At 35.0% G+C, this 10,000-nt stretch overlaps 1 protein-coding gene across 9 annotated transcripts in view; it reads right to left on the bottom strand.

The window, feature by feature from the left end:
• KrT95D (phosphofurin acidic cluster sorting protein KrT95D) overlaps positions 1-10,000 on the bottom strand; it is a 345,004-nt gene that overhangs the window by 7,515 nt on the left and 327,489 nt on the right. For 2 of the 9 annotated variants that reach the window (XM_043026668.2, XM_086545028.1), the window contains 9 exons: positions 9,691-9,854; positions 9,361-9,463; positions 8,935-9,090; positions 5,132-5,188; positions 3,441-3,582; positions 2,947-3,091; positions 2,499-2,710; positions 2,210-2,364; positions 1,423-1,630 (listed from right to left, as the gene is read on the bottom strand). In XM_043026668.2, coding sequence (XP_042882602.2) covers positions 1,423-1,630; positions 2,210-2,364; positions 2,499-2,710; positions 2,947-3,091; positions 3,441-3,582; positions 5,132-5,188; positions 8,935-9,090; positions 9,361-9,463; positions 9,691-9,854 — 1,342 coding nt within the window. Of the gene's footprint in view, positions 1-1,422; positions 1,631-2,209; positions 2,365-2,498; positions 2,711-2,946; positions 3,092-3,440; positions 3,583-5,131; positions 5,189-8,928; positions 9,091-9,360; positions 9,464-9,690; positions 9,855-10,000 lie in introns of all 9 variants that reach the window. The other 7 variants (XM_043026669.2, XM_086545026.1, XM_043026672.2 and 4 more) reach the window with 7 other exon arrangements.

Below are 10,000 nucleotides of genomic sequence, written 5' to 3' on the forward strand. Positions count from 1 at the left end.
CAGAAGCAAAAAGCCAGGCAATGGTAAACTGTCTGTAATTCAAGATGTTAAAAGCCAAACCTTTATTTTCCAAATACTAGTACATCTACAGCACAATTTTCCTCAGAAATGAAAGCAGTGCTAAAAGTTCAAATGTAAACTAGTTACAGATTTCTTATTATGGCTTTAGCTTATTTCTATTTATATTGACAGACTTTAAACAGCACGTTCCAGATATAATATAATTCCAATTTTCTTAAAATTCACTTCAGAAATGGTTGACATATTTAGTAAAGAAATCTACTGCTGTTTAAATATAATCCTTATACAATAATGAACATAAAATTCATCATTTGGAAAATCTTGGTTATTCTAATCACATTAACAGGGAGCTTGAGTGACAAAGTGTGGAAGAAAAACAGGTTTGTCCTTCAGTTCCAGAGCGATTGAAAGCCAAAAGAAAAGTCTGTCTCTGGGAACAGTAAAACATCCCAAAACAAACTCTTTAAAATGGCTCACTCACAGTGCTCTTGATATATAAATAAATCATTTGCAAACATCCATATTGAGCACTGATATTCTTGTATATCAGTCTGATTGCTCAATTATCCTTTATTGATTTGCAGAATGCTATTAGCACCAATGAAATGAACTTTGTTGTATGGTCCAGAACTCATGCATGCAACAGATAACTTGTAGTTAGATACAAAAGTGGATAATATACATTTATATACTATAAAAATAATAAAAATGTGTGAAATGAAATATTGTACTTTCTACATGTCCTGCATTGTCAATAAAAATACATCAAAGGAAAGGCTATATATTTAGAACTGTAACCTATAAGCCAATTAAATTTTTCCCCTACACACATGTTGCTTCCTGGTGATACGTGCCAAACAGGCCAGCTCAGACGTTGAGTTCCAGCTCTTGGACTAAAAAAGGCAATAGGAAGTAAATGTGTTAACTTTATCATCACACTTTCAAAGCTGGAATTTGTCCTATGAATTAGCTATGACATAGTATCAAGCCGTTTAAGACACAATGCTAGAATTATGAAGAACATGCTATGCTGCTGAAGTGACTGATTTAGACATCAATGTGTTAATAAGCAGTAAAGACCTCCACCTGGCCCAAAACTATTGTCTGCTTGTCACCTCTTACTTCCTCTCCTTCTTTTCTGTTAATTTCTTTGATTTTTTTTTTCACCATTATTGATAACTTCCTATACCATTTCTTAATCTTGATGCTCTTTGGTTTTGCTTATGTCTCTAGTGCATAGGTAAACAAATATGTAGCAAGCTAAATATGAGTACATACAGACAAGACCAAAAGATACACAGGAACAGAAACAAGACTTGCATTTCTCTAAAATGCTGATATCTATGTTGAGAAAATGGTATATACAAGTCAGATCTATAGCCAAGATTCTTTCTAACCCACCTCTTTTCCTTATACGTGAGCATAGCTTCAGCAATAGGAAGGTGCAATGTGTGTTGAGCCTGCGTAAGGTAGCGGTGGATGCGATTGACAACCTCCTGCACGTCTGGCTTCTCCCATCGTTCCACAACCTCTCGCCAGGATTCGCTGACAAAGGCCGCACCATACACAGAGTCTACAGATCCTAAGTACTTAGCTAAGCTATTTACACCTGCAACAAAGGGATCCTCTAAGTCAGAAATACAGAAAGAATATATATTTAATAATCTTTATTAGATTTACCTAATCATCGTATTTATCATCTATGGATAAATGCTACATATCTTATAGTTAACTAATTTACTTAAATAAAAATATGTGCTGTATTATGTTGGGTCAACCTAATATAAAATGATGATCAACTTTATAACACAAAATCTGATTTAAAAAATCTAAGACAGAACTATGCCATATATATTTTTTTAGCATATATACATATATATATATATATATATATATATATATATATATATATATATATATATATATATATATATATATATATATATATATATATATATATGTAAGGAATTAAGTATTACAATTCTACAATGGTATAGTTGCTCAATCATAAAAAATCATAACCATCATATATCGACATCATTTTAAAATCAAATCAAAATGACATAAAATTTTACACCTTATCTGATCAACAAATATTCTAAAAAAAATATATATGCCTTATGCAAAATTACCAGCTAATTCTTATCAAACATATCTTAACATAATAAAGAAAGGAAATCAGACATACCAAGAGGAATGATGAGAAATCTAACGTGGTTTTGGAAGTCCGGCGGTTTGGAAGAGAACTGATCGACGTAAGGTCGCAAAACGCAACTAATGTAGGTGTCAGAGCCCACCACCACCACTTTCATGGGCCCGGGGGCTTTGGCGTTACTGTTGCAGCTGGAACAGACAATGAGGTACGGTAAGAATCCTTCTAGGATAGTTAAATGCAAGTTCAAGATGTTAAATGCTTATTTCCCTAGAAATTAAGAAAATCAAATTTATGATATACAATATACATAAAAGTAACTTACAATTTTTGGAGCTTGTTGACAAGGTGTGAGACAGTGGCTTTGACATCAGCCATGGACATGGTAGTGATCACCCTGTGGCCGTGGTCTGTGAGGTGTGCAGACAGGAGAGGTCCGTGTGACTCCCCTGTGTTTACCAAGACAACATGGTCTGGCAATTGTACATCCTCCACTGGTAGTACCCGGGCCAGCTGCTCTAACAACACCTTCCTTGGCTAGAGAAGGGACAGAAAATTTCAATTAGTTGGACAGTTATTTAAAGTAAAACTCATTTGTACCATCTTTCTTTTAGTTGCTAAATATCAACACTATTAGTATATCTTAATTGCACTCCTAACCTTTAATTCTTAGTATTTCATTCCTCTGTAGTTCAATATAGTACTGCACTAGTGATGTACACTATCAATATAATCACCATTTCATCCCCAACAAACCAAAATTCTTGACTTACACTAGAGTCTACATTTGCACTTGAGTTTGACCTCTCAACAACCATCTTCTCCTGACGAGGCGTCGAGCCACCCGTCGACAACACACTCCTCCTCTCCTTCAGGGACATGTTACTTCTGTCTCTATTGAACAACTTGTTCTTGTTACTGCAAAGCATCGTGGGGTAAGATTCTTTCGTAAGTTAGGAGCTATGTTATATTTATACCATAATATACATAAAGTATATTTATATGTAAGAATTCATGAACAAAAACAAGTCTGTTTGTAACCAAATGTGCATGGATCATCATAATTAGTATGCAAATCAATTTTAAAAACAAAAGTAGTTCTTGGTTCTGAAAATGAGGATAAACTTCAGGTTGCACTTTTAAATTATGGTTAAAATAAAATTTGTGAGTGTTATATATACACAAATATAAAGTAACATTTACCCATTCATATAAAAAAAAAACATAACACGCATAATAAACTAGAATTAAAACCAAAACCAAATACCTTTTATTTTTGTCTTCTCTTGGTGGAGATGAAGCTAAACACTGCGGATCAGAGTGTTCCTGATCCGTCCAGTTCTCCATGTGGTCACTGTCGGCTCTTTTGCTGCTTTCGTCGCTCAGTCTGTCTGCACCCACTTTGTCTGCTGAGAAGGGAAGCACTCATTAGGATGGAATTCTTACTGTGACCTTCTATCCAAAAATAAAAAGGTGTAAAAAAATCAACTAATGAATAATCAGATTTGACTGTTTTCTTATGATTACATAAATAGTGCAAAAACATAAGGTTTATTTATGTGTTTTCATATGTTTGAATTGAAAAATATAAATCAGAAGAAATTATAGTAATAACAAATGCACAAATTACACATCAATTATGATGAAACACAAGAGCATCCTCAGATGTTTGCATAAATGTCCACAAACACTTAAAAACAATATCTATGCTACAAGAGTTCTTCTCAGTACTACACTACTAAAATCTGATCTAGGAACACAGATGTTATATTTACATAAACACTGGTGCCTCACAAGTCAACATCGAATACCTCCAAGATGCATACAGTTAGCCACATTTAAGCATTGTCCTTGCATGTATCAATAATATGCATGTAACTATGATATACAATCAAGCCCTTTAATGCTCTCTAAAATTGTACAGTGAATTCCAAATCACTTCTTTTTATACTTTTCTTTCATGGGCTAGAGTTGTAAACTTGATAACATTACACATTCCCAGCATCTGGACTGTCTCTATCTCAATGTTACTAACATAATCTAAGTTTCTTAAAATCAATTTACTCATTAACATTTTCTTTCCAAATGACTCATATCACAAAAACGTCCTCTTTGTATATAAACATAACAAAAAGATGTTACCCTCATTGAGAAAAAAATCCTCACAATCAACAGCAGCTTTAATATGTCTTCCTGCTCTATTCCTTTAAACAGAATTTGCATTTCTGAATACCTGACAGTTCAATAATTAAGCACTGATCTCTAAAATACTCATCTGCATACATATGATAAAGCATCTCCTAGTCTGTTTCTCTAAAAAATTATTTTTACATTGATCTTGGGAACTGCAAATTCAAGTCCACAGATGTTTTTTCTTTGCATTTTGGAAGTAAAAATCCCTATACAAAGAGGAGTTCTATTGTCGAAAAAAAAAGAATGCTTAAATGTCTTTCACAAGAGAAGAAATTACAGAGTTAACATTTAAGAACAGAGCTAAGAAGAGCTAACATCTGGGAGTGAGTAGATCAAGTACATTAACAACTAGACAGATTTATACATATTTGTAGCTGTATAAACACTTAATACGACTGATCATGAAATGGCAAAAAAAAGAAGAAAAAAAAAAAACTTTTTATCAATTATTAATGATAAAGCTACCTAGTTGTCTGTTTGCACAAGTGAAATGCCATTAAAAGGTCATACGAGTGTTGATATGCATGATGTGACATCAAAAAGGCTTGTTAGAACCAGGCTTTGTATTCCACAAGCTTTTATGAATATACTTCCAAACTGCTCTGTTCTTTTGGACACAGGCTGTTTTGCTCCATATCAATGCCCGTCAAGGTAGAAACTAAAACAGATGACAGAATTTTTTTTTTTAAGAAACCCAATAAAAAATTGTCATTCCAAAACTACAAGTAACAACAACACCAGCCAAACTGAACAACCAATGAGAACCTTTAACACCACGAGGACGCAACGCACCTGGCACCTTCAACCGCAGGTAAGTACCCCCTGTGTTGACATTAAGAAAGTTAGCTTTGCCTCTGCAAACTCAAGATTTTTAAATGATTCATCTCAGTGAGTAGGTCAGAATAAAGACTGTAAAAAGATCTACATAAAAATAAAATTGATAACAATCTCCTCAGGATGAACTAGGCACTGCAAAGTTAGGGAATGTACCATCTAATAAATAAGAAAAAATCTATGACATGTTACAATCCTAAAAATGTTGTAAAATGTGTGAGTGAACTTTTCTCATGGCTATCTGCAATTTCATATCAACAGAATTCATGGTATGACAGAGTCTGTACATTTATGCATTCAGTGTCTGCAACCATAGAATGATGTTCTCCTATCATACAAATATGAGATTGATAATCTGCTTCATGTGAACTATGCTGAAAGAGAGAGAAGAGCCATGGGAGGTGATAGATAGATAGATAGATAGAGATAGATAGAGATAGATAGATAGAGATAGATAGATAGATAGATAGATAGAGAGAGAGAGAGAGAGAGAGAGAGAGAGAGAGAGAGAGAGAGAGAGAGAGAGAGAGAGAGAGAGAGAGAGAGAGAGAGAGAGAGAGAGAGAGAGAGAGAGAGAGAGAGAGAGAGAGAGAGAGAGAGAGAGAGAGAGAGAGAGAGAGAGAGAGAGAGAGAGAGAGAGAGAGAGAGAGAGAGAGAGAGAGAGAAACAGACAGACAGAGAGAGAGAGAAAAACAGACAGACAGAGAAAGAGAGAGAGATAGACAGAGAGAGGAGTATGATACTGAGAGAAAGAATGAAAGAGAAGCAAACTCTGGTACAGAAAGAATACAACCCTTTCTTACACTTGTTTGGCCTTCCTGAAATGGCAGCCATGGCACTTACATTGCCAATCACAGCCAATCAAATCATTAAAGAAGAAAAAGAAACATCCTCTGTGGAAATGGTGTCTTATTTCATTATATCTTTTTATGTCCCCTTTTGTATATCCTATTATCCAAGCACAGATCCTTCAATTCTGGATGAGTTATCCATATCCTTCCTGTCCTTCAGGCTATAACTAAAGGCAAAAAGATACAATAATATTAAAATACATGATCACCGATGGTAAAGTATGCTCAGCACCCAAGAAAGACGTGGCTATAATATATAACAAATTCAGGGAAAATTTATCAGGCAATTTAAATCACATAAGCCCCTGATCAACATTACTCAAATCATAAGCATCTAAGGGAGTCACATATGTTATTCCACAGATTGATTCTCTATGGGAATAATGATATCATCATGAAAACCTGATTAAGGTTAATATTTCAAGATATATCTTTCATAATATTAAACATTACAACATTTTTTTTCTTTCTTTCTTTCTTTTTTTTTCAATTGTGTGTGTGTGTGTGTGGGGGGGGGGGGGGTAACCAGTCCACACACCAATTTAATCTGATTTCATTACTCACTCTGGCAAAATTAACTTCATGTGGAGAGCTGTAAATCAAAATATCCTATAATGTAATTCTTCCCTGCGACTGATTATCAGAACTAAACATGTTTAAATCACATTTTTAGTGGTAAAATGAATCCATAAAAAAAAAAAACTATCAAGACTTGATGAGAAACTATAGTTTTCTGGGAAAGAAAAAGAAAAAGAAAAAAGATGATGAATAATAATTTTTCAGAATACAGCCATCATAAACAGAAGATTTATGCTAATTCAGAGTTCTACTCTGAGGCACACTGCCTTTAATTCAAGAGTCCTGATTCCCTTTACCTTATCGAAAACCATGTGAAATGGAGCACAGGCTTTAAAATATCTGAATAAAAAATCTTAACGTTTATCATTATCTACTTTCTAAACCAAAACTTTCATGGGGGGAAAAATAAGAAACCCCAACACCTGGTCTGATCTTATAAGCAGCCTACTGTACTCGACGCTCGCATTCTTCCTATCAGTAACAGTAGACCTGATGTGTACAGTATATACAAAATCAGCTTGCAGACACAAAAGCAAAAATTTCAGATAACATATAAAAAACATGCCATTGTTTTAACCCATTCGCGCCGGTTGACGTGCTGACACGTGGTCGAAAAAAGCCCCGGACCCGGGTGACGTCCTGGCACGTGCTACATTTTCGGCCCGCGCGCCGGGAGGCCAGTAGCGACGTGCTGAAACGTCCGCATTAGAATGATAGATTATTCTTAGTACAATTCGATTTTCATACTTAATTTGTCTTAGCTACTTTAGTTTATCCTTCTAAATAGTAGAAAATGGGATATAACGTAATATGAATGACGTCTCAGGTACATACGTAATATTGATTACGGCATGGTGATTTCTGTTTCTGATTTGTTGAATATGATGATCTGAGTCGAAAGACTATCGTAAAATCAATTGTAATTGGCCGAGGAATAAAAAAAAAAAATAAATAAAAATTATATAACATCTTTTTGTTGCCCCACTAAAAGAAAATGACACTTGAAAAAACATTGCTGTTACTTGCATTCACTTGTATGCACATGTATGGTTGTTCATATTCTCTTTCTTTTCGTTTAGGAAGAAAAAAAAAATGAAAAAAAAAACTATGTTTGTTACCTCACTAGAAGAATGCTTCCACTTCCCATTGGTATTACAACATAGGAGTAAAGAATATGGAAAAAGTTCAATAGAATAACACTAAAAAAACAGTGCTATAACATCTTTTTCGACTGATATACATCCTCTGAACATAGCACTACTTTCTACACATGATTACACTTTAGACGCAATCACGCAAACCATAAGGATAGGGTGGGTGAAAAACGCTCTGCGAGCGTCAGAGCGACCGCGCGCAGCGGGAAAACACCCCGGCACGAACGGTTGCGCGCTTGAAATCTTCCCGGCGTTATCGGGAGTAGGCGAAATTCCGCCCCGGCGTGAATGGGTTAATATCACCGACTTGTAATTTAACAACAAATATTTACAAGCTTATTATCATGTGAAGAAAACTGTGCAGAAAAGATAAGCTACTCAGCTTCTGCGGCTTACCAATGTCAGCATAGGATCAAGTAAAATCAAATAACAATAATGTGATACTGTGAGTCACATTTTTAATGATTTGTAATTATGATTCATCTATCCTGAAGTTCATTGTATAAATCACTTTTTTAATCAGGAATACAATTACATTAGTTGTGTTCATTTGTCTTATGCTAACACCTGTTTTACCTGAGACTGAGAGGTGGATTCCCTACATATACCACTATCTTTTGCATTTTGAACATCAGTAATCCATCTGCATTCCCTTTGTGTGAGGTATTTCTATTTTATTCTTTGGGTGGTCAGCTATCTTTAAGTGGTGTGGAACAAAATTTACAATCTGATGCTCCATGCAGTGCTGTCTTTACTGGCCATATATATATATTTGGTGCCCTAAAAGATCACATCCATTATCTATAATTAGCATTTTGCAACTTCAACCCTTGAAACTAATCTTAAAACTAATTAATCATCATCTCTTCAAAACCCAAACTGTATCCCAGTAATATAAACATCCTGCTTCCACTCCTTACCTGGAATTGATAACCAGAGCAACCTCTGCAACCAATTCACTTCCCACAGAATCTTGATAGCAAAGTCTCCCAAAAAAAACTCCCGTTTCTACTTCCAAGCAAACTGAACCTCCTCCTCTCCTCCATTGATTTCTGCTTCCTTTCAGTCCCTGTTTAATCTACTTAAATCAACTCTCCCAGCTTATGCCAGTCCTGTTGCATGAGAACCTCCTAAGCCAACATACTGAGACCTTCATTAAGTAGAGATCGAGAAGACGAGAAGTATGGCCGCAGTGATGGTTTGGGGGTTGATGTTATGGAGATGGTGTCCACTTCAGGGCCAGAGTCGCTTAGATCTTCCAGTTCATCAAAGAGATCTTCAATTTCTGCTTCATCTACTTCACCACCTGTAGAAAAATGTTTATGTTACAACTCTTTACAAATAAAAGAAATACATTTCTACTGCCAAAACAATGCCAGAAATATTATAAGCAGTCTTGCTTATCATTACAACATTTACAAGAATGTTATACAAAACTTTGTAAATGCATTCCTGAATATTGTGGTTAATTGGAGAATGCAATATATAAAAGTTATCATCATATAAAAAATGCATCACAAGACCTGGAATCTAAAAGGAAAAAATACATAATCTCTTTTGTATGTGAAGTACCTACCATTTCTGGGATCAAGCTCCTGGTCCTGATCAAATGCCTGCAAGGCTTCAGGAACTTTGAATCTCTTGAGCAATGCAATGAACCTCTGCTTCAGGTTTCTTTGCTGAAAGACAACCATATATTTTAAAATGCATATTATGAAAGGTTATTCTGACACAAACCTGAATTTTATTTAGATTGATTCTCTGAGGCCAGGAAAGCAGTCTATCATAAAGACAATGAATTAATAAAATAGGAATAAAGATGGAAAGTAATAGGGCTAAACTGATAGTAACGGTAATAATGATAGTGAATATGAAAATGACAATGATTCGTTTCAACTTCACTCACCCGAGCATTGGGGGGTAAACTCTTCGATCGTGTGTTTGATCGCAAGTGATGGTGTGTCCTTCTTGAGCCATCCTCTAGTATTGGCTCCGAGTCACTGCCTTCATCCTGGGAACTGTAATCCTCGTCATCGTCGCTGTACACCTCCACAAGATCTACGGAACGATCTGCAGTGTTTAGAGAATTTTATTGTATTTATAAAAAGGCCATGTTTCCTTTATTTTTTTTTTTATACCTTAAACAGACATATCAAAGTTTGTTGTTGCTGTTCTTTAAATCAAATTCAAATAAACAGAAAAAAGTTTGGGAAGTT

This window comes from Penaeus japonicus, unplaced genomic scaffold (assembly GCF_977035675.1).
Source record: "Penaeus japonicus unplaced genomic scaffold, GWHDUDI00000001_assembly GWHDUDI00000016, whole genome shotgun sequence".
NCBI classification, from domain to species: domain Eukaryota; kingdom Metazoa; phylum Arthropoda; class Malacostraca; order Decapoda; family Penaeidae; genus Penaeus; species Penaeus japonicus.